The sequence below is a fragment of the Vidua macroura genome, chromosome Z (assembly GCF_024509145.1).
Source record: "Vidua macroura isolate BioBank_ID:100142 chromosome Z, ASM2450914v1, whole genome shotgun sequence".
NCBI lineage: Eukaryota > Metazoa > Chordata > Aves > Passeriformes > Viduidae > Vidua > Vidua macroura.
The window spans coordinates 6,678,949-6,705,190 of record NC_071611.1 but is presented as its reverse complement, the minus strand read 5'-3'; the positions used below and the strand labels follow the sequence as shown (position 1 = coordinate 6,705,190).

At 38.5% G+C, this 26,242-nt stretch overlaps 1 protein-coding gene across 1 annotated transcript in view; it reads right to left on the bottom strand.

Moving 5' to 3' along the window:
* The window catches only part of CELF4 (CUGBP Elav-like family member 4), a 710,588-nt gene that overhangs the window by 607,490 nt on the left and 76,856 nt on the right, over positions 1-26,242 (bottom strand). The window contains exon 2 of the mRNA XM_054004192.1: positions 12,039-12,121. Coding sequence (XP_053860167.1) covers positions 12,039-12,121 — 83 coding nt within the window. The remainder of the gene's footprint in view (positions 1-12,038; positions 12,122-26,242) is intronic.

Here is a 26,242-nt window from a genome sequence, read left to right as displayed (position 1 = left end):
TTTGAGGGAAACAAGAAGAAAAATTGGAGGACAGCTTCTGCAAAGCTGGTAGTGGACACAAAGGGAAGGAACAGGTGTGCAAGCTGTTGGAAGTAGCTGCACACTGATGTGATCTGTGACTGGATGGTTGTGCTGTGGTGTTAGTTGTTAACTGTGGTTTTAACTTTAATTTTATTGAACTAAAGGCTCCATGACTAGAGTAACTGGAGAAAAAGCTTCAAATGCTTCGGTTTTAAATAGGTTTTTCTGGGGAGTTGTTTTGCCTGTGTTATGTGAGTGTATATGCATGTGTACACAGGATATCAGAAAGATAGTGATGAAAGCCTAAACATATTTCTAGGGGAAAAAAAATCTGTGATGGAGTAAATGCTTTCAGTTTTAAACCCTTCTTTTTTTTTTTTTTTTTTTAACAATGTTGAGTCCACTTGGTGGACAGTTGTGATTTTATCTAAGTTGACCTAAGTGCTTTAAAAATGAAGTAAAGAAAAAGGATCATTCACTTCGATTAAAAGGGCATTAGGCTAGGTTTCAAAAAGCCACAAGGTAGCATATCATCTTAGTCAAAGTTCAAGGTTAGAGCTGATATTAAAAAGCAAGGAAAGTGAAATCAAGAGGGTTGCTGTTAAACTTGGCTCTTATAATGGTGTCGGCTTCTGTTCAGAATTCTCTTGGCCTCTGGACAAGATACTGCAATTCAATAACAGCTAGCAGAGACTTTCTAGGACTCTCAAGGATGTTTTCAGAGTTTCAAACAGAGAGACCTCCAGTGGCTCTGATCTGTATCATCAGGCCACCACTGATAGGTGCAAGACTTCAAGTGACATCTCAGGAGCAGTCCTGGCTGACTGGATGGGCTATGAATAACCATAATAACAACGATTATAAAGAGCGTTTGCACATCAGTGTGAAAGAATGAGGAGCAAAGAGGATAAATGTGACTCTTAATCTTCAGCTATCTGCATGGGAAAGTATGATTAATAACTACAGAGGCTTAACATAACCTCCTCAGATAATGAGTGAGGTGGCCTTCTCCAAGCCCTGATTATCCTCTTCTAATGGGCTTCATATATTGTGTAAACTAATAACCAAGCCTAAGCAATGCACACTCCAGAGTCTGCAGGAAAAACACTGGGTCCAAATGTGATTAAGTTGGTGAAAATTGCCCAGCAACACAGTGTGGTCTGCTTGAGCAGAGGGGGGGACCGGGAGGAAGGAACGAGAAGCAATGTATCCTGCAAAGAAATGAAGCAGAAAGTAGCAGCAATCTGCCTTTTAACATCGATATGCTGGTATAAATCTGTTGCCTTTCAACTGGGATTGCTATGAGTTTTCAGCTGGAATTGGTGGAAAGGCAGGGCACAGCCACAAGGTGTTAATACCAAGAAAGAGAGGCACTCGTAATGAGGAGATCTGATTGCAGTGCTATTCAGAAAGTCAGCAGCAATGCCAGATCTGAAGGGTAACTCAAGTTGTCAGTCAGTGTTTCAGTGTTGGAGAGTGAAGAGGTGCTCAGAGAAAGCTGGATTCCCTAAAGTGAGTGAGTTTAACAACACAACCCTGACCCAGGGAATAAAAAGAATTAAAAAAAAAAAAAAAATAGAAAAAAAGTGACCTTCCAGCTCCCTTGGTTGTATCTCTAAAGTGCAAGCACAGCTGAAGGGACTCAGCTGTATAGGCCATCTAAAGAAAGAGGACAAGATTCTCATTTGAGCTGCACTGATGTAAAGAAGCTTAAACTCTGCAAGAGCATATGGAGTTACTCTGGATTTACATCCAGCCAACAAGAGTACTGAATGACAGTCCCTCCTCACTGAGAAACATAATTCCTAGCTGCGCAATGAATATCACATTAGATTATCCAAACTGAAATAATTGTAAATACTAGATTTATCTGGACTCATTTGTGCTGTCTGCTTGATTGTTGCACTTCACTCAACCAGGACAATGAAATTAGTTTGGACAGGCTCACTTTAGAAGCATTATTGTTGTGCTGTGGCAGGTTGGATTCAGAGTACTGGTGGAGAAGGTTTAAGGCTTAACTGACTAAAAATGAAAGAGGAATACATAGCAATATTCATAAATTTGGCACCTCCACTGGGACATGAGACACTGTCTTTGAATGGTGCCACGTCTGTACTCTTTGTAGTGCATCCACATTTGTAGAGCTGTAACTTCCAAAAAAAAAAACCTCATACAAACCCATACAAAGCCCTCAAATATCAGCATTTTCTCAGAAGCTCTGCTTGTTGAATGTTAGCAACACATGCCCAACTTCCCCAGGAGTGTCTCAGCCTCTCCTCTCCCAGGTGAAAGCGTGAGTCATGTCAAGAAATGTGAAGATGCAGTGACAGAAAAAACAACAAGGTGGGAACAGCAGGCTGCTACCAACAAAACAGGTACCCTGGAAGTTTAGAAAGGTTCACCCTCTGTACATCCCACTCCCTTCCCCTATGCAGGATGAACACAGGCAGAGTAATCAATCCCCAGCTTCTCTGAGGAAGAACAGACAAGAGAATACAACATGTACAACCCTCTCCTGAATGTCTTGTTTCTCTTGGGCAACATGAGTATGGACTGAAAAGCTCACACACACTAAGCCTCATATTTTCAAGAGACATGAGGTTTAGGACAAGCCAACTTGGCAGTCTATATACATGTGGCATCACAAAACATGGAAATGTTCAGTAAGTCTCGCCCTTTGTCTGGACAAAATACATGCTCTCCCAGGTGGAAGTAGTTGGGAGGCACGGTGTTCTTTCTCAGCAGCTGTAATCTCAACTCATTTCTCCAAGCAGGCATTACGGGAATACAGGGTAATGTTTCCAGCAAATCTACAAAGGAGATAAGAGATGGCAAGGACAGACGTGCAGGATGAGATGGGAGGTAGGAGAAAAGGAGAAAGTGATGCTCGGCCAGACAGCAGACATTAGCGTGACTTCACTGAGAAAGGACTCTACAAAATAGCCTAAAAGACAGAAGCAGCACCTCAAATGTTTACCAAAGAAGATCTCTACAGTAAGCTAGCCATAAATAAAAAGACCAAGAAAAACTGATTCCAGTTTTACCACCTTGAAAACAAAGTGCTCTTCCACTGATCAAAGCTGTAAATGAAATCAGAAACTCACGCCAGCATGTCTTATCAGTTACATATTTACCGTGCAAAGTCAATATAGTAGCATAGAAATTACTGAGCCATTCTAAGAACAAGAGAAAAATAAATTTTCTCCATCTGTTTGAAGGAACAACCTGAGCTTCGAATGGATTAGTTATAGCTGGACAAAACATGCTCTGCCAAAGCCTGCCTACAAAGACAGTGATCAAAACACTAATTTTTTTCAATATGTCAAAGAAAATATGCACTAGAAAGTAGCAGAGGATTGTAGGATTACATACCTAAGGGGAAAGTAAGAGAACAACTTCATTCTAGCACCAGAGGATTCATTTGGTGCTGAAAATGAATGCATATCAAGGTCAAAATATGTTACAGAAATCAAAGAAATTTGAATTCACGTTTTTACAAGAAACTGTATTTTAACAATTTTTTTTTTTTTTTAAAGGAGTGACATGGTGGGAAGGAGAGGGGAAAAAAAGGTATGGGACACAAGATATAAGAAGTTCCCATTAAAGAGAAAAATGGGAAATGCACATTTCTTCTTTGAAAAATAGGTTAGGCTTAATTTTGTCCTTGTACTTACAGAAACTAATCAGAGAGATTTGACATTGCTGGGAACCTGCCAAGTGCAGCAGCTCATACATGCGGTGCCACTGTAAGTCTCTCACTGCAGCTACTCAAAAGAGCAAAATCACTTCAGATACCTGCTTGCCTCAACTGATAGTGCAGTCTCATGGTCAGTCACTCCCCACCACTTTCTCCCTGCCAGAGACAGAGTGCAGCAGAAGGGAAACATGGCAGCTAAATGGGTTACATCACGTCAAGTCCTATCAGAAGTTACCCATAAGAGGAGAGACGGGACAGTTTCTGCCACTCCCAAAGCATTCCAGCTCAGATAATTCTTTAAAAGGCATCCCTAACTTAAAGAACAGTTTTGAGTTTAATGCACAAATCATGCTCTTAGATTATTTAATGCAAGAAACACAGCTTTTTTTTTTAAAGGATCTGCAGCCAGTGGATGGATTTCACAGGGTAAGGCTGGCAGGATACTCTGCAACTGAAATGTTTTTAACAAGCATAGATGTTCTTAACCTACATAGCTTAAGTAGCACTAGCAGAAATAATGTTTCAAGAAAGATTCAAATCCTTACTGTAGAACTGCCCACTAGGAATTACAGTCATGGAATGCAGTTACTCCACAGCATTCAAGTCCATGTTTTCATGTTTTCATTGCTATTACATAGATTATTTAAATTAAATTAGGTCACGACACAGGTCTGTGTGTTTCAAAGATAATGATGTTGGTGGCAGACATGCACATCTGATCCATCACTCTTGTGCATGGTCTTCAACCTTTGTATTAAAAAAAAAAAAAAAAGAAATTATTTTATTGTCACTGAGTATCTGAAGGATCTTAAGGGATGTATACACTGGATGAAAAACATCAGGCAGACAATGTTTCCACCAGCATAGGCTATGAGTAGTACAGCTGGTAAAGCTATAGTATAGGTGGGCATATTACCCCAAGAAGAAATCCAAATCACATAATTATACAGGATCTTCTACTAAGTGCTTTACTAGAAACTTACAGTGGCCTTGCAGATCACAACCAGCATAGACTTTGTAGTGCAAATATGGGAAGTGGGTGTTTATGGAAAAGTTAGCCTATGAACAATGACTCCTGGGCTAGGTAATGTCTCACACTATGATTGAAAAAATGAAAAGGTAAAGGGAGCCTCTTCTCTTCCTCTGTCTCTCTGTGACTGGGAATGTGGGATGAGGGTTGAAGGTTTACTGCTTGCAAGTTATTCCTGGCTACATCCCATCATTTCCAAATCAGAAGGGTAGTGCAACTGGCAATCCAAATGTTTAGGGTTCATTAGTATCTAATAGTTAACACTGTTGAAACATCAAGATACCAACCATCTTTAATTCTTACAGTCTGGGGCTGGGACCTCTTTCTAGCAAAAGAGCTGTGGGAGCTACTGAAGGGCCCAGCAGGTGTCAGGGGTGCTCAGTGTTTTGTGAGATCATGCATTCGCATGCAAAGATTCTTGGTAAAAATATGTTTCCCCATTTAGAGCTACGGTACTTTTCACGATGACATCATTTCAGCAGTGACAAATATAGCTGAATCTGCTCTTTCCTACGCCATATAAATCCCTTGACCTCAATCAGATCATTGCTGATTTACACTTGTGTAAATGAAGTCAGGATCCAGCCCATGGTATTCACAAATGTAGGCCAGAGTAAGCATTACTCACAGACAAGAGACAACCCTTCAGAGGAAGGAAAAAAGATCATTTTCATGCAAATATCCTTAATAATAAGGAACAAGAGTTAGAAATAAGAGTATGAATGAAATGTAATCAAGAACTGCTCTGAGATCAGATTTGCTTCTAACTTTATGATGCTGCATCAGCTGCTCTTACAGCAGCATAAGCCCAAAATTTGACCTACCTGAAACTTGTTATACATAATTTTTCATCAGGAATCTGTGAGCTAACTCAATCCCTGTGCTTGGCTTTGAAGGTAGCTGGAGGTGCTCATCTACTTGCAGGGTCTAAAAAAAATTGTTTGCTGTGTTCTATGAAAATGGAAACTTTATTTATTTATTTATTTATGATATCTAGCTTTGCCCTCAAATCTTTACACATTATCTATTTATTTATGCATAAACAGTGGCATTATGGTTTGGAGAATAGGGGTCCTTTGATGGGAGGTAAGCTTGACTAGCCTATGGGAGTTTACTGCTATGCATGTAAATGAGGACATACATCCAAATATGCAGAACAGACAAGTGAAAATATACAGCATCTCTTTAAAATGAAATACTTTGATTGCTCCAATCACAAGAAGTTGTAAAACTACCCTGAAGAATTAACAGCCTCAGTACATGCTAACTACATCCATCATAAATTCGTCTTTAGTTTCTGTTATCATATCACTGTCTCTTGGGACCCTCAGTCCTGTCATCATTTGCCCTTTATAATTTATTCAGCTTGTACTTGCCTGAATCCTTTCTACTTATCATTCATCTTTACAGTTGTACATAAAATTAGATTGATCCTCCTATGGCAGACACGTCAGAGAGAAAAGTTGTCATTGAATAACACATAAAGCAAATGAACGTCCAGCAAAAGCTTTTGTTGAATAACTTGGAAATCATCCTCTGAGATCCAAAAGGTGTCAAATTAAAAAGACGAGACAACGCTACCTTTATAATTTTTTTTTTTTCTTTTTGCACATAATTTTTCAATTGCCACCAAATCTCAGACATGACTGGGAAGCCTTTTTCCCATTTTGTATCTCAGGCTGAGTGTGGTTAGCCACCACAAAGGTGATGAATACACCAGTCTCAGCTGAGATAACAGTGTGCATCCAACACACTGGCTCTGTCAGGATGCTGGCACTGTGCTCTTTCTCTGCAAAGCTCTTTGGACTGGGTAGCAGAGAGAGAGTTTACTTTGTATTCTAGAGGCTGCCTTGTAGGGATACAGAAGCCAATCTTTAACTAGTGAAATGGAACTTTAATGTTTACCAAGCAGATAGGACCCAGGTGTTTCATCTCATCTGGTGAACAGAACAGCACTGTCAAACTACAGGGGTTTTTAGCAAATGGAAAGTGCATATAGCTTCCTGTCCTCTGCCCTGCTTTACCCAAAGCAAGGCCCAAAAGTACTTTTACTGCCTGGTCACTCAGAAGGAGGAAACAAGGGGTAAAAAAATAAATATCACTTTAAGCATGACATTGACATCCAAAAATCTTAAAGGGAGAATTTCTGGAGAATTTCTGAAGGACTGGGTTTTGGTTTTTTCTCTTTTTCTTTTTTTTTTTTTTTCTTCCCTCCAAGTCTCTTACCTCAAATCTGGTTTTATTCCTTTTCATCTTCATTTTTAACTTCAGAAAACAGACATGTTTCTCCCAAGGGAACAATTAAATGTGTTTTTCTTTCAAAATCTAAAGGGCATGGTGAGCAGGCTGTGTGTTCAGCAGGCTACTTTAATCAATGGAACCCATCCAGCCTACCACTGCTGACCAAATTGCAATTTACATCAGTAGAGAAAAACTTTTGAAATGGGAAGTTGTGGGAATATAATACCATTTTTGGCACAACACAGCATGCAGGGTGATATGTGGTTTAATGGTTTTCTAACAAGCTTTTGGAAAAAGCTTTGAAACATTAAAAAAAAAAAAAAAGACAATAAGACAGCAAAATTTCAGGGCCTTCTTAAACAGTGAAATCCATGCTATATGTGCAGGATTTCTGAAGTCTACATGACACTTATGTCTCATTTAATCCCCATGACATGGATTTAAGAGAGGCCAGACCTTGCAAGGTACCCTCCCTCCTCTCCCCTATGTTCAGGTGTCTTTCCTCATATCTACATAAAAATTTAAGTCAGGTAAGACCTGTAATATTGGAAAAACCTTTTTTATTAAAACAACCAACAAACAAACAAAAGACCCCAACAAAACAAAATAAACAAGCAAAAGCCCAACAAAACAAAAATAAACAAAAAACCCCAAGCAATGGGCAACTGAAATTAGATGGAGGGTTTTTGTTTCTTTAAAAAATGAGTTTAATATGAGTTTTATGAGCTCACCTGTCTTCTAATGTTAAAGATGCGTATTTTTGCATATGATGAATAAAACAGAATGCATTTTTTCTAGGTGGGAAGAAGAGACAAAGAATATCAGAACAGTTAGGGAGAAAACTAATTACATTGCACACTGAGAAATTTAGCATACCAGTGGTACCACTGTCTCTTTCAAGAGGAATAGATACAGTAAGAAAACCCAGCCTATTTCCCAGACTGAACAAGCCCTGCAGATTGCTGAGGTTAACAGTTTCGTACATACTTAATTTCATAGTTATTCTTGCAAGTCTTACAGAAAGGTTTTAACATTATGCAAAGAGACAGTGCCTCCAACCAAGTATACATGGACTGTTCTCCCCCATTGCCTGAGAGAGCCACAAAGAACTAGGGGAAGAAAAATGCTGCTGTGCTTATCATACAAGAGCTCAGTTTATTTGTACTATAAATAAAAGTAGATCTTGATAGCGTAATTACATTTCTCAGCATTATCCTCTGCCATTCACTTGAGAAAGAAAAAAGAAAGGGGAGAAAAAGTTCACTTCACTATAATTTGTAATCAAAATGACTACACTTAAAACATAATTTTATTTCCCCGATTTCATTTCCTGTGGAGCTTTGTGGGGCAAATAGATAATATTATACAAAATCTGCAGGCAGATAATTCTCCCATACATTGCACTGTCATTGTCTAGATAATTTTAACCCCCTACCCTTGCTTTCCTTGGGACCACGGCCTGTGGTTTGATGTTGAATTTTATCATTGTGGGATATATAAGTATCAGAAATTTCAGAGGCGAATCAACTTTTACTTTCTCTAATTTCTCTCTTCTGCTCCCTTAAATTACTCTCCCTTGCCTTAATTCACTTTTTATAATGTGAGTTTAAGAAAAAAAAAAAAAAAAGGTGGTTTCCCACTATGAAGGATTAGCACAGATTATGGTGAATAGTGTTAATTATAGGTGAGGAAAAAGAATAGTGCATCTCTCCAATCTGTTCTTGATTTCCCCCGTGTCTGTCTGTCTGGTAATAAGCCTCCTTTAATCTGGCAGTCCCCTTGGTGAAATCAGTGCCATGGACAGCAATATTGATTGCTTCTGAGAAACCATCACAGCTGCTCAACCAAATTACCTTTGATATGTGACCTTTAATGTAATTACTGCAACATCAAAGCATTTCTATAAATTATTAAAGAACTAATATACTTCATCATCTAGCCACTCTATTATATGTAAAATAAACAATCACAAGTAAACACTAGAATTTGAATTGTCTGACAATCAAAAAGTGCTCTTTACACATATATACACACCGTGCTACGTTAACCTTCCATTTTAGGCAAAACAATTTCAAACTCTCCAAAAGAACCTAATTTACTCATTCAGATGAAGAAGATCCAAATGATAGTTTTATGTTTTACATTCCACTTGCTTCAAAATATGTATCATGTTTCCTTCCCACCCAAAAAAACAAAGTGCCATAAAGACTTTATTAATCAACACATACCTGATTGGAAGTCTTTTGATTATTCCACAAGATGAGTTTATGTCCTACATATAACATAGAAATATGTGAAACATATTTCTGTCATAGTACAAAGCACATCCAGAAAGTAATTACTGTAAAATATGTGTATGTAGCCACTCCACTAAAAACAAAGTGATGCATAGATAAGAGGCAAGGCATCTGAATCTGGACAAAACCTCCTCATGCCTCACCATTTCCATACATTACCATTCTTGTGCATATTATTAAAAATTACTCATTTCTGTGTTTTATAATATAACGAATACAAACAGCAATATTGCAAGATCAAGAAAGTGTACAGTTTACTGGAGAATGGGAAAGAATGGCTTAGTCTAGTACTATTTATTTTTTCCTATACCATGCCTATTAATTGATTTTGATGCCTCCTCAGTCGAGCTGTTTGTGCCACAGACAGTGGAGTGTCAAGAGATGATGTTATATATGTCTCATTTTGAACTTATGTGAATAAGGACTTAGACCCCTGACCTTAAAAGTGCCTCTTATTTTATGGTGATGAACTATGGTTGATATTTTTGGTGCATGTTATCAAGAACAGTCAGGTAAGTAATAAATAATTCTCTTCTACTCAGATAGGAACCATAAAACAGTATCCAGGCATGATACTTTATCAAGAGACAAGACTGGTTTCCTTAAATAAACTACAGTGACATCATTCAGAGGATGAGTTCAGAAACTTGGCAGAAAGCTGCATGAAGAGGGTTTGCTGGTGGAAAGTAAACCTTTATCCTGAGACAAATAGAACTGGAAATGAAAGGGATGGGAAAATCAGTGTTCAGAACTCTAAGAAACCTGGTTGCTCTTTTAGACAGAGGATTCACTGCTCCCAGCTCAATAAGATCCTGATACATCTTCTGAAAGTGTATAAGGAAACAAAAAAAAAAAAAGGCCTTCTAGAGGCAGTGTGGCCAGTATGGAGTATATGTAACAGAAATTGCACTAACCAAGGAAGAAATGGTTTCCCTGTAGTCTAGAAAGAGTTGGTGCAGCCTTTGAAGGAAGTCTTGATCCTAACACAATAGCTGGTTGAATTTTACCACTGTCCAAGAAAACAGTCTTGACTTTAAGACTTTTGTGATTTGAAGTCTCTGACACAGAGACTGAGATTCAGAACTGTGAATATATAAAGAACTTAGGGAAAAAAATCCTAAATTTTCACTTGCCCTCCCTCTCCAACACCTGAGTCCTCAATCTCACTGACCCACTGTGTTTTTGAAGATATTATCATCATACAATTTCAGAATAAGGTTTTAAACTCATAAGGAAGATAGAGTTCCATTTGCAAGTGAATGATCTCCCTTCTAATGAGAAGTACAAGCAGCCTCAGTGGAAAATCTGAAATTTCAATTATTCTTTTTTAAATACACAACACCTTATTCATCACATCTCTAGTTTAGATAAATATGTATTTTATTTCAAGCTATTTCAGAAAATTTCTGTTAAAATGTTACCTGAAACATCCCTGTTCAACATAGTCTCTCATTTTTTTCTATCTAATTTTATCATTTGGAAAAGAGAGAAGCGCAAGGAAAATATTGGGAGGGGGAGGAGGAAGAAAAACTGAAATCCCCCCCCAAGATAGAAATTACTTTCAATCTGCTGCTAAGGAGTTTGCTAAGGAGTTTCTAGAAAAAAAAAAAAAAATCAGAGGGAGTTGTCAGCTGACAGAAATATTTTTAGGCAATGAAGTATGTATATATTTGCATAAGGTATGGCCTTTTAAGCAAAGATAGATGTAGATGAGCAAGTGCGTGGGCATCTCCATACTGGCAAGGTGGCTTAGAGATAGGTAAATAGACCCAGCATGATGGAAACAAGCAGAGCAGAATCAACACTTTCCTCAGAACACAGAGCAAGGGATGTGTCTTAGATCTGGGGGAAAGGTAGGTTAAAGCTACATAGCAATCAATCATTCAACACCAGCTAATAAAGACAGACTTTTGGATAGATTTCCTCTCTGTTTAGATGCAGCCTGGAACCCTCAGAAGCCCATGCTTAGTTACGTGGTCACTGGCTCCTGGTTGTTGTGAAAGCAGCTCCATTCCAGCTACAGGAGCTCTTGGCTGTTCCCATTCCACGTACTCTGGCTGAATCTAAATAGTCTCTCTCCCTCCCCCGGGTAACCGCTTAACTAGAAACCCATCCCAGCAGGGCAGGTCTTCCCCACATAATGCTGATTCTATTTTTAGTTCTGCTTGTGTTGTCTGAACCTTAGATCTTGCTCATGTGAATAATTTTCCTCATTATCTTGTGTGCGTCTTTCCCCTCTCTCTCTTTTCTCCTTGTCTCACCGCCTTTCCAATCTGCTACAGCTGCTTGAATACTAAAGTAACTGAGTCAAACCACTTTGTCATCAGGAATATGTTTTCATTCGGTGATAACTCAATAATGTGATCTGTTTCTTGATTTCTTGCTGCCAAACCTTGCTTCAGAGAAGAAAAGTAGCGAAAGGAAGCACCTGGTGAGGACTTCTAACATTTCACTGTAGTGGTCAGAAACCTAAAGCAGTTGCTCAGCTGAGTTAGGCTGGTAGAATCCAGTCCATTACCAGTTGATTTCTGTTTTCCTGATTCACAATAAGGGCAAAAAACTTTTAGTTTTGTGTATGGAAACCATTTGGGTAGGTTTGTGGTATCTTGATTTTATTATCACAACGCAAATACTGATTCATCCAAACAAACAGAGACTTTCTGCTTCCAAATCTGAGATGAGAACACCATATGTAACCCATTTTAGATTTAAAAGAAAAAAAAAAAAGAAAAAGTTATCAGTCTGGACTCACCCCCGGCAGTGTCTTCTGTTCATGCAGTGCGCTCTGGGCCTTTAGAGCAGACTCCCTTTCGCAGTATGTTAGGAAGGCACAGCCTGCAAAGAAAAAGAAACACCTCAGTAACAGCGCTATTTCAGAGAAGATCCTTCTGAAATTGAGACATAGAAGAAACCACTTTCCTATCATCATCCCATTCCCAGTAAATTCCAGTAAATAAAATTCTCTCCTTAGTATGTCAGTAGTAAAAGTCAAGAAATGAAGCTATCATAGCTTCCTCTGAACCCTGGTGGAAAGTGAGCAACAGTGTACCTGTGAGTGCTTATTTTTCTTTCAACACATGCTTAAGTGTCAGCTACAGAAGGCTGCACAGGATTAGGGATCTCAAAGGTTCCACATGATGGCAAGGTGGGGCATGACATCCCACTCCTGCTCCAGCAGCAGCACAGGGAACAAGGCCGAAAGGCTGAAAGGTCTCATGCCTTTCTTTTGTACCAGGTACTTTAAGAAAAGGGCATACAAGGACTTGGAACTTCCTACTGCAGAGGAAAATTTCTGTTGTCTAGCCTGACCTGCACCAAAAACTCATTGCTCTTTTTGCATCACACCAGAAATCCACCTCTCTGCACTGGCTGCTGCAAGGACTCACTGGCTTCCAGTCATAAACAATCATGCAAAAGCTCAAACAATCACTCCAAAACACACCTGACCCACAGATCACTTGAACTTCAGGGATATACTAATGGGTTACAACTTGGATTCTTCCAAAGATTAATTTATCAACTACAAAACCTAAAGCCCTTTCAAAGTAGAACCCTGCTGTGCTTTCGTTCCCCACCTCTGTGCTTCCCTTCTGGTAAAACTGGTTTATGTTGCAATATCTTACTCCATTTGTGTGTCTGATGTGATCAAATTATTTCTTCTTACTGCAGTATACTGAAAACCTGCCAGATCCTGCAGCAAAAAATATGCTTGCTATGCAGAAGACATTTTCTCTGAAGTTACTACAGAATGTCTCCAGATCCTTGAAATGGAGGTATCATATCTTTCAAGGTTGAGGCAGCATGTTCCTCAAACTGAGAATGTCTTTCAAGAGCAGCACAAGTACAGAGAGACTACCAAAGAAACAAACAAGTCCCATAACCTCATCTTGTCCTGCCCACCCTTTCCCCAAGAATATATAAAGTACTTAACAGGTGAGTAAACAGTAGACTGTAAACTTTTCAGCTTTGATTGCCACTGTGAACATTTTGTCCATGCAACATTCACTGTTTTTTCCAAATTGTTTCCTTAGATAATATTACTGAAGAAATACACACTTTTACATGCTTTTAATAGATTAGCACATACAAGAAAATAGGATTTTCTTTCTATAAATTTACATTTTTTTCTCAAAGATAGTCCTGTGGAAGTCACCGTACTCCTCTCACAATGAAGTTAGGATATGGCATAAAGAAGAAAAAGAAGAGAAATAACATTTTTTTTCACTATTTCTTATCCTGTATTACTTTCTGGACGTCTTCTTATTTTCTGTTTATTCAAGCCAATCACATTTACTATGTCTCAATAACTGAGATTCAGACACAGAAGGTGACAATCAAAAAAGGAGACTGAATGTCATAAAAAGTTTGGGTACTTGGAATTATTTTGATTTGTTCCCCTCTAACTTTAAATGGATGAGTTTTCAGTTAGTCTGTATCTACCAAGGAGAGGAAGAAACCATGGCAGAGTGTTTACAGCTAGCAGAAGTAATGGATTGAAAAGGATCCTTAAAAGTCACCCATAGCCTGATAATCAAATGGAAAACTATGCTTAAATTTAATTTCAGTGCTAAATCACAGTCTGAGAGCTCTCTGTTTACTAGATACAATAAGAAAGTCTCCCTTCAGCAGCAGACGTGGAGCAGCTGATACAGTCTAATTAGGCACATCATAGCACACTGTTATAGAGATAAACTATGCAGTGTAAAGCTCTCATAATGATAGCTATATTTTTCTCCTCATTGTGATTGCCACGATGACAGTTCAGGGTAACAATGTCCTACTCCTAAAGTACCATGACTGTAATTCAGGCCGAGTAAGCAGAAGACAACTCTTCTCTGAAGGGGGGGGTATTTTCTACCCAAGATCCACCCTGTGTGTGTGTGTGCGTGGAGGCAAGTTCTCACCAGGGAGAAACCTCCACTAAGTTGTCTCCAAACCTGTTGTCAAAAGTGGTAGAAGTACCAAACTCCCCAAAACAGTACTCAGAATGCATCCAATTTTCACTGATATAACAAAAACACTGTTATGAACTAAAAGACTTTGAAATTTAAAAGAAATCTACTATCTCATATGATCAGACAAAAAAACCCTCCTGTTTTTCAGAGACAAAATGTATGCTCTGTGGAAGTGTTTCTTTTTTCCTTTTCATTCATGCACATGAATTACAATCTATCCCACACATGTTGGGTAAAAAGTAATATTTCTATGAAAAATAATATCTTATTTATTTTAAGTAAGGCTTGGTTTCTTAGAGACAGTAAGAAGTTCCATCCCAGCAGTGGCCAAATAAATAGAGATTAATGTTCATAGCAGGCCTAAAACCTGAACTTGAAAAGGACAGCTTATGGGGAATTTTTGTCCTCCCCTTCCTTACCACAAGATTACTGTGTAAGGCACATATGCAGCATTAGCCATCAGCTAAAATAATTTTTTTTTTTTTCAAAAACATGAGGCCTTTTATAAAAAAAATATTTATCTCTTATTCCGTCCTGCAAGAATTTCTTGTGCATGACAATAAAAGGAAATACTCTTTATTGCACCATCCTGCCTGCCTCCCTGAAACACCAAAACTGATCTTTACTTTGTACTGTGATGTTTAAAGGAATGAGAACCTCTTTCAGGTGTTACTTTTCCTAGGCTACCTTTTTCAATGTGCCTCCGTATGACCCCTCCAAAGGGCTCTTCCTTCCTGGAGAATCTTGCTTAGAAAACACAACACTAGACACTCAGATTAACACTATGGAATACAGCATCCTAAACAAATGAGTCTTGAAATAATGTCATATGGAGCAGCTATGTTGGGGTATTTTTCAGAGAAAATGAAATGAGAAAAAAAGTGGTCTGTTTTTGTATGATTTTTTTTCTCTTCTTTTCATTTTGATTTCCCAGATGGAACAAAATTTTAGAACAATCAATTTTCCCTGCTGAACCTCACAATTGTGTACAGAACCACTTATTTCACTGAAAAAAAAAGGTTTTTCTAGTAAACTCCTAAGTAGCTCAACTTAACTGCTCACTTGCCATCAGTTGTTTGGTCTGGGTGTGAACATGACTTCTGGGCGGAAGGCTTCATATTCCACTACAAAACATTTGCACCATCCATCACTTTTGAATTGCCCATGTTCAGCAGTATAATGACATCTCTCTTAAGTAACGATAGTGTGAAAGCAATGCATTAGTTCTATCCTCCACTTCTATGGGTGGTAATGACGCAGTCAGTACAGTGTGAATTATATCGGAATTTGAACAAAAATTCTAATTGACAAATTGACAATGAAGGGCTTGGTCCAAATTGTTCCTAATTTCAATTCAATTTTTCTCATGAATTCCAGACATATGTCAATCAGCTAAAAAGTGCTGTGTTTGGATTGTATCTTTCCAGCTGTTCATTTGCTACCAATGGACAGCTTTTTGGGCAAGCACATAAACATCTGGAAACTCACACCTGCCTATTAACCTATTGAACTACTGTCTCTTGAAAGCATGAGGTCATATCAAGTTGTCTCCGGGGAAACAGGATTGTTAAAGAGATGGTGGGAAAGAAAAACAAAAGCTTGAGATGGAAAAGAAATTACAAAAGCTCTACTTTGATTTTGCCTCCAGAGAATTCAAAAGTGAAAATAATAATTGTATGAGATACAGATGGATAATGATTGTGGTTATGGCGACTTCATAGTAAGTCTTCAGAAGATTTTGCACAAGCCTAGGAGGCAAAACTGTCAGGAAACACACTGTGAACTGAACAAAGTAATTCTAATAACTGAGAACCAGTCGCACAGCCTGAGTTGAAGAAGGCAAAAGCAGGACCTGAGAGAATGGACAACAACTCACATTAGCAGAAAATCACATTTTGAGACCATCTAAGCAACCTCAAAATGCACAAGTCCATGGAACCTGATGAGATGAATCCATGGGTCCAGAAGGAACTGCAGGGGAAGTGGTTAAGCCACTGTCCATCATGTTTGGGAGACCAGCAAGGTACCCACTAATTGGAAAAGAGGAAAAAAAAATCCCTATTTTTAAAAGAGAAACTAGAAAGACCCAGGGAACTACAGGACATTTTGGGTAAGATCATGGAGCAGAGCCTCCTGGACAACATTCTGCATGGAAAATAAGGACGTACTTAGTGACAGTCAAAATGGCTTCCCAAGTGGCAAATTGTGCCTCGTAAACTCGTGGGCCTTCTACAACAGGATTGTAACACTGGTGGAAAAGGGGAAAGCAGCTGACACAATCTACCTGGATTTATGCAAAGCATTTGATACTGTCTCACAAAACATCCTTGTCTCTAAAATGGAGAAAAATTTATTTCAGGGATGGGCCAGTGGAATTGGCTGGATAGCCACACTCCAAGGGTTGCTGCCAATGGCTCGATGTCCAAGTGGAGAACAATGACAAGTGGTGTTCGTGTTTCTCAGGATTTGTTATTTGAACTGGTGCTGTTATACATCTTTGCTGGCAACGTGGACACTGGGTTTCAGTGCGCCTTCAATAGGTTTACCTTGAAACAGAAGCTTGATCTGTGGAGCAGTCCACCTTCTGGAGGGAAGGGATGCCATCCAGAGGGATCTTGACACGCTTGAGAGGTGGTTCCATGCAAACTTTGTGAAGTTCAACAAGACCAAGTGCAATGTCTTTAATCCATTTTGGGACAAACTCAAACACAAATACAGACTGAGCAGAGAATGTATTGAGAGAAGCCCTGCCAAGAAAGACTTGAGAATGCTGGTTGATATCAGCAATGCACACTGACAGCCCAGAAGGCCAACCATGTCCTGGGCTGCAGCAAAAGAACTGTGTCCATCAAGTTGAGGAAGGTGATTTTCCCCTCTAGTCCACCCTTGTGGGAGTCCACTTGGAGTACTGATTTCATTTACAAACTTACAAAGGACATGGAGCTGTTGGAGAGAGACCAGAAGAGACCACAAATATGATCAGAGGGCCTGGGGCACCTCTCTTGTAAAGACAAGTTGAGAGAGTTGAGTTTGTTGAGCTTGGAAAAAAGAAGGCTCTGGGGACATCTAACTTAAGGAGCTGCAAGAGAGCTGGAGAGGGACGTTTTACAACGCCATGAAGTGATAGAACAAAGGGAAAGATGGCTTAAAACTTGAAGAGGGTAGATTTGGATCAGACATTAGGAAGAAATCTTTTACTGTGAAGGTGATGAGGCATTGTAACAGGTTGCACAAAGAAGTTGCAGATGCCTCATTCTTGGAAATGTTCAAGGCCAAGTTGGATGAGGCTTGGTGCCTTGGTCTAGCAGAAAGTAGACCTGTCTGTGGCAGGAGAGTTGGAACTAAGTGGTTACACTGAGGATTTGAGCCCTAATGCATTGCTTCTCTTGGAACAGTTCTTGGCCCAGGTGCTCACCTCAGCCACAATTATCCCCAACAGTTAGGATAACCCTAGGGATTGAGAAGGCTGGCTCGAGTGATCTAAGCCAATTTTTAATTCACAAACTTTTGTGACTATAGCGTATGCACTCAACCAGTTATCACAGCTCAGCTGACAGGTGATAACTTCTGAAACTACAGCCTTTCCAATACTTGTGAGTGTAACTAAAATCAGAATCATTGCCCAAAAAAAGATCAAATTTCCACAAGGCTGTCAGGTTTTTTGTCATTTTTTTCTTCGAGTCAAATACCTTCTTGCTTTTAGTTACAAATATATTAACAGTTAACAGTGAAGATTTCCTTAATTGGCCTTCCTCTGTTGTGTTATGTTAGAATCCTTCACTGCACATAAACTAATAAATAAGAGAGTCTTCTGTAACAGAAGAAAGAATACAGATCAGCTCTTAGTGTCTACTTTTTCCCCTACCATCTTATTGTACCTCAGACCCTAACACCCCAAAGCAGAGAAACCAAGGGCTTTACTCCAGCAGACCACTACAGACTTTCAGAAAGCAAACTGCAATCCAAGCACAACTCTCCAAGACCCTCATGCTGTGTACTGAAAATGGAGGAGGCAAGTAATTCTACATACCTTAGGTCATAGGCTGGTGGTCATGCTCCAGCTGAAGAAGACCTACAGTTTTCTAGGGAAGGTGGTTTGAGAGCAAAAAGTTTACATCACTGGGAAAAAAAAAAATAGGATCTCTCAACTGTTCACAGGTCTGAACATCTCATTTAGTGATGCCTAAATTTCTCTGTGCCCTAATTACCGTTGAAAAAATTAGACCAAGATATACGAGTTATATATCGTATATATATCTCTGGTGGACCAGAGATCTGTGTCCCATTTTCCGGACTCTAGGTTTGTGTTTTAAGAGATCTCCTTCTCTGAAAATAAAGAAGTTAATTGCTTTAAAATTCAGAGATCTGTTATATAGAGAAAATCATGATGCTTAAGAAAACTCTCACCTTAAAATCAACATCTCATGTTACGTCTCCCAGCTAGGATTTCAAAGTGAAAAAGAAATCTTTTTTCACTTTAACTATCCTAGTTCTACATGTCTGGGTTTGAAACAATTCTCATTTGCTCTGTCTACAGTGGACTGCCCAAGGTTTAATCACTTGAGGGTTTCAGAGATTGAGCTGAATTTTCTTGAGGGAGACACAATCAATAAAGACTTTTGGAACTGGAAATGTTTTATCCAATTTCTTCATCTGTTTCTCTCTCAGTGATTAACTACCTTCTGACAAAAGTTAACATCTTTGCTGGTAAAGAACATTCACTTGGCTAGAACTTTCTTTTTCTCCATCTCCCCTGCTGCACAACAACCGAACACTAACTGTTTAGAGAAAAAGATAGGAATAAAATCTTCCCAGATATCAGCTTCCCTGTCAATTATATTGCAAGGCAGATTAACATCCGAAATGCCCTGCTGTGTGGAATGCTAATTTTCTTTTTCCTCTTATGTTATTTTCCATTAACTATTATGATGCTGTAATATTCCTGCTATAGATAACTTGATAGGGTTCTCTGTGTTAAAAGCATACAAAAGACCCACTCATATACATCCATGAACCAATACTAAAAAGCAAATTAAGAAGAGCAATCTGCAAATGCAGAAGTTAACCATATTTACAGAATATTAGCTCACTTAAAATGCATTTATGATAGTTCAAAATGAGACATTGATATGCACAGTCCAAATCAGAGTACTGACTCAGCGTAAGCAGAATTTAATTATATTTAGCAGTGTACAGGCAGACAGCAGAGACTTGAGCATATGTTAGTATGTGTGTTTCAACAACACAGACAATGGTTTTATCCTGATTTTGATAACAAGTAGTTTTTAATGAAAGCTTCAGTTTTTAAAAGTCAGAATTTCTTATAGAAATTTTTAACAAAATAGTTCACCAAGTTTCTCAGCCCCGTGATGCCATTTCTGACAAGATCCTACAGCAAGAGTAATTTATTCCAGGACAGGCAGTAGTCTGGGCTCTAATCTGGATCAGGCACACAGGGTCTAGAGTGCAGAGCTTTGACACAGAAGAGAACATTGTCACTGGCAGACCCGCAAAGCTTCATGTTTATTTTTTTTTAAGTAATACCACAGTTACCTTGCCTCCACACCCCTGCAAAACTGGAAGGCTTTTGATCTGTCAAACTTTCTTCCCAGAATGGGGGAACAGTTTCTGGCTCTGATTCACACATAGATGGTTTTTTCCTGAGGTCTTGAAAGTTCCTTGCAAGGCTGCTTTGAATGATCCTTTGCTGACTGATACACTCAAAACAAGGTGCAGAATGAACCATTGATTTGACATACCATGTACCAGGTCTTGTTTTCTTATAACTGCCAATGTTTCAGCTTTAAATTTCATCCTGAAACTCCAGAGATAATTTTGATCATCCCAGCCAAGTCAACAGAAGACTCACTGCTCAAGTTTCTGCAATTCTGACTATTCAGAACATAATCTCCCCAGTACAGGTGTCTAATTTCAATGCACACAAGAAATGGCCAATGAATAGGCTCCCCATTAAAGAAATCAGAATGTAGATTACTGGTTAAGATAGTTGTCTACCACAGAGAGTGCCCAATAAGTCCTGGAAATATTAAATGCTTTGAGTTACACTAGAAAACTTAATTTTAAAAAGAGCAGCCTCTTCATTTTCTCATAGGTATTTGTTACCTAATACCTGTGTACTCTTTGTTGTAAGGCAAGGTGTACACTTCCAGGCCCTAATAATCAAACAGTTAGGGCATGCTTTTGATTTAAAGGAAAGACAGAGATTCAAGTGAAAATAATAGTCAAGTGCTTTTTCTTGACCAAGCAACAATGGTTCCAGTGTTTCAGAACTCAGTCATTGATAAAAAAAGTAATGAACAAACTCTGGAGATCTCTCAAGTGAGAATAAGTAGATTCCAGCTTCTACTCCATAATGATGCATCAACTTTGAGTTAGAATCCTGATCATCTCTAAGCTTGACTTGCTTCAACCTACGTATTACTTCAAAGAAAATCCAACATAATTATGTTACCCATTTTACATTGGCAGACTCAGGGAAAAAAAGAAAAGTAGGAAAAAATCTTGAAAATCTTCAAGATTCAAGTTTGCAGTGAGGTGATAAAGACACAGAAATTGTGTGTGGGGGGGTTGTATCTTGTGATTCATTAGTGAAAGTCAGGAGAATATAATCCTGCTGTGGAAACAGTAACTCATAAATTCAGAATGTTATGGGTTAAACCTCCTTAGACTACATGCATTAATTAGACTCTGTACCTGCTGTTCTGAGTCCTGCCTTTTGAGTTCATTCTATTGTTAGCAGCATATGAATAACTCAGTGGATTTTCTAAAACATTTAGCTCTTTCAGAAACTTTTCCTCCACTTCATATTGTTTTGATTTTTGGATTCACTTCTTTTGGAGAGACTTCTTCAAGAATGCTCATCTAAGTCTCCAGAGGTTATGCTACTGTTAAACAACAATCACTTTGAATGCCTTGAATCTTAGCAAAATAAAGCTAAAGCAAAAACATCTCTAAACTAATTAGACTGCTCTGCTACTTACAGCTTTGTCCAAGGCTTTCTTTTCTGCATTTATATAGGCTGGGTTTGATTTAGATTTTTTTCTCTTTTCTTTTTTTTTTTTTTTTTCCTTTTACTGCTCATTATCTTTCACAAGGATGAGGAGCAGACATTTCTTGGAAAATAACATCAAGTCTATGTGCGAGAAATTTGCATTAAAAAAGTTGGTATTTTCACCCTTAAAAAATGTCAGGTCCATGCAGCAAACATCTTGTTGATAGCATCATCAAATGATTAGTTATTTATGCTTTTGTCTCAGAAACATGTAAGTAGCTTGTTCTAAATACAGACTTGAATGCTCTCTAAACAACTTCATATTCTTTATTCTCTCAGACAGGGCACAAGTGTCAATATAGATTTCTGACATTTCCAGCTCAAGGTTGAAAGAAAAAGGCACTAAAACAACTGCAGAAAAGAGCTATTATTAGACAACTCCTAGCCCATTCAGAAACAAACTATTGTAATTATCTCTAGAGAATTATTCTCTTACCAAATTTGCCAGCCCGCACTTTTCTGATTCTGGAAATTCAGATTCAAAATGGAACCTTAAAATATCACTCAAAATCAGCCTTATTACTCACAGTTGTTGAGTTTTTCTCCACACCACATATGCAAGAACCTCTCTGCTAAGTTCCACAAGTTTTTGTAAAGTTTGAATTAAGGGAAGTGCATCCGAAGCCACCTTAGGATTTTTATGTTACAAAAGCAAATCCAAACCCACAAAAAATGTATTTCCTGATTCCAGCTGATATAGAAATGAAAATCTTTAAGCAGCAGCTGCTCCTACAAGATGATCATCCTGAGACTAGAAGTCTCCAGAAACTTGTAAGAGTCACAATATGAGCCAGAGAAAACTCTACAATACCAGCTGGCTTCATGAGATTTCTGGAGACAAATTTCAGCTGTCAGAACAATTAACATCCAGGCTCCCATAACCAGATGCTGTTTTCCATATGTTTTGACTTTGAATAGCTTCTTCTATCCTCTAAGATATGTTGGAAGCAAATAACTATTGTCTCTTATCACCTATTTCTTTCTCTTTATCCTTCTTTCTCAATTTGGCTTGTTCTTTAAGTATAGGTAGCGGAATGGTATGAAGTAGGATCAAGTTCTTCTGCAAGATTACAGGGATGAAGTAATCTTCTTAATCAACAAACCTCTGTCTACTTAGGGCTGAGAACCACGAGGCATAGCCTGTGTGTGTGTGCATGAGAGAGAAAGGGAGGTGAGATAGTGTGCTTTGGGAGCATGGCAGGAGAAAGATGAAAAGGGCTTCTCAAAGGCTCTATTAATCAGTTATAACACAAAGACAGAGATGTTTGAACCAGGGGCAAGGGCCTCCACTGCCTTTCTGGCAAAAAGCTCTAAGCTGAGCCATCTTTGCGTGGTACAAGCTTCCTTTAAGAGCCTGGTTCATGCATAAGGAACTTAGGAACCTAGACAAGGCAAGCAGAGACTGAATGAAGATTTAACCACCTGTCCAAAGCCACACACAGAGTTTGTAGAAAAGGTCAAATTTGAACCCAAAATCTCCCATGACCCTATCTAGAGCTATGAACACATATCAGTCTGTTTTGCTTGGCACATTCCTGTGCAGACTCACAAATACATTACATTTGCAGTAGATGAGTTCAAAATGGCAACTTGGGTAAAAAACATTGTTGTCCCTTGTATCCAGGTGTGTTTTCCCATCCACTACTGTGGGACAAAGTTCCTAGGTAACAAGTTTGAATGTGAATTTAAGCCTAAGATTTTAGATTTTTACTAAAGGTATAAGGACATAACCTTTGAAGTGAAAAAGAAACAGTGAATTTAATTAAAACAAGATCTATGCAATTTACAAAGCTTCAGTGCACTAGGTTTAAAAAGGGCTCTTGTCAGGCTGAAGTAAAGGAGGTACAATTTCCTGACACATAGAGAACAGAAGGAAAACTGTGTAGTAATCAACTACCAGAGACATATTTTGATCACATTTTTGTTGATCAACTTAAAAATTAGTGAATGCTGAGTATACAGTAAATTGTTTCAATCAAACATTTGAAACATAGCAGAAATTTTTTTGCTTTGAGAACTGAACTCGTGTTAGATGATGAGCAGTGTAGACCACAAAACACTGAGGGCTGGCAGGAGGAACGTGCATGATAAATGTCAGTTGCAGAAGAACTATCTAGCAAAGCAGAAGTTCTGATATTAAATTTAAACAGCACAGCAAAGAAGATTTCACACATCAAGAGGAATGGAGAATAAGTTGCAACAGATCCTAGAGAGTGCTGAGCCCCTTAATAGCATGGTCAGTCACCTGAATCCCTGCTGGGGAGGCTTAGCCATGCCTAGAACCTTGCATGGTTCAGCTCTGGAAATACAGGTAAAGAATAGCCACAGAGGCCAGTGCTCAATGGGACAAACAAAGCTGAAAGGCAGTAATGTCAGAAGACATTTTTAGATGACAGGGGGCAATATCATATACAATAGTGTGTATGTCTCTTCCTTTGGTGTCAATAGAAAACCCACACCTAAAATGATTCTGTCAGCTCTAATCACCTAAAAGTGTTCAGAAACACATGGAAGGAAAAAAAAATTGGAAAAGAAAAGATGAATTTCAGAGATGAGTAACAGAAATTCATAATGGACTGGGAGGACTGACTTATGAGAGAAGATTAACTAAATGTGTATGACTTGGGTAAATGATGACTCAGGGGGATAGATGATAACAGGCTGCAAATCTTGAAGGTATAAGCACAAAGATTGAAGAAAAGTTGTTCATGGTGATACCAGGGAACAATAACTGGAGGTAACAACAGAAAATTCAACATTGGAACATTTAACCTGAGTTTTAGGAATGCTTCCTAATTATTCAGAATATTGGTATTTGTTCCTCCCGCTCAGCTGCAAAGTGGCTTTTGCATCTAAACAACCTGTTAGTCTGGAATATATTTAATTTAATTTTTATTGGCATTTATTTGCATGAGTGTAGTCCATGACCACATAAACTGGGCTTTTCCAGATCATACAAGTTCAAGAGTAATAGTGGAATAATCTCTTAAGCATGATTGAGGGGTGTCTGTGTATGTTGGAGGCAGGGATGGAGAAAAGGCAGAGAGGCAAAAGGTGGAAGAGTTAAATCAGCATGAAAGGGCAGAAGGTGCTTCTAGAGCAAACTTTTAACTCAGTAATTTTCCAGCACCTTTCTTTGTTACTTTCCATCTGACTGTTCTGTAAGTTTTTTGTCTCCTTAATCTTCTGAAAGGCATAAGAAGAGAGAATTCTTGCAACCCTGGAAAAGAATCACAGCCACAGACTCTTATGCCATTTAGGACAATTGCAAGCTATAAGATGGAAGTTTATGACCCTACAGAAGGTAAAAGTAAACATTACTAACTGTCTCTCCCAGCCATTAGAGCAAATCAGTCCTTCATGGAACTTTTATTACTTAAGTGACTTGAAACCATAAACAAAAGTTAATACTGATCCAAGAGCAAATGCATTCAGAGGACCTTCATTTTCCCCCTTCTCCCTATTTCTAACTTTAATGATTCTATCCAGAAGTTTAACACATTTTCTAACACAAGAAAAAGCCCATTTTTTAAGAAAACAGTTTCAATAGTCTTTCTTGGTGAAAAGAAATCAGAATGTCAACTGACTGTGATAAAATTTGCATTAAAACACCATTCCATCCATGGTCAGCTGAGCAATTGCCAGTAATTTTCAAGGGGTTGGACGGAGCTGAGCAGCCAGCCAGTCACCAAATTTTCCTGAGTGGTATAATTATTTCTTTTTTTCTTAATTTGTAAAGATTTATATCAGGGAAAAAACTGAGAATCAATCACACACACACAGGCGCGTGCACACACACAACCTATTATAATTTTCCTAGATTTTTAAAATAAAAGTTTAATATGATATCTTGTTTGGTATTTTAGTATAGATTGAGAAGTTCTAGGCCAGAAATGAACAGAAAAGGCATGTCTGTACCAACACAGTGCCAGCAAATAGCTCCCAGTGGGGAAATATTCAGACTGTAGAGCAGTCTCCTCAAAAGAGACTGTTGGAAGCCATTTTGACCAAGACATTAAAAGACAGATGAAAGAAACTTTCTAGGCTACCTCATGAATACAGTGACCTACCAGATTTTTCCCTGTTACCAGTCAATGAATCAGTGGATAGTGGATGCCTGAAAGCAGACACACATCAAAGATGTGGTTACATTTTACTGTTTTTTTTTCTGTCAGGAAAGCTAAAAATAGTGAACCAGATGCTGAGCATCTCTGGGAGGCTAAAACTCACTGGAGAATCCCTGCTGATGTCAGAAAGTAAGAGAGTAGAGTTTAATGAGTTTAAAAATCCCAAAGAACAGCTACTGTTGCCTTCAAAGGTAGTTGACTAGAACTTTATATAAGGACAATGGCGCTAGATCAGACAAAGTCCACCTTATTCAATATCCTCATTCCAATGGTGGCCAGAAGCAGAGGCCCTGGAAAGATTATCAGCGGAGGATGTGCATCATGCCTTCTCTGAGTATTCTTAGATTTCAGCCTTGTGGCTCAGGGACTTCTGGTCCAAATGTGATCTCTGCATAATCACTTGATGAAATCAGTATTTTTCACAGCCATTTGCTATATTTTGATATTTCTATTTGTGCTGGGGGTTTTGTTTGGTTTGGTTTGGTTTGGTTTGGGTTTTTTCCCCTGTAAACAGATTTAAGGGTGCTTGACTGTTTGTTTTGTGGGTTTTCTTATAACTTATAGTAAGGAAGTTTTCCAGAAAAATTAGTAGACCCCTGGCTAGTAAGCTTCAGTCTTAAGAACACTAATTATTAAGAATCTACTTCCAGAACCACCTATAATCTGATTTTATGGAGCATTCCAAAAGGTGAATCAAGAGGTTATGGATTTAGAAGCATCCTACAGGGCTCCCAGTATCTTACCAACCCATTTACAGGCCCAAATATTCAAGATCCAAGTACAACAGCTGGCAGAAGCTTTG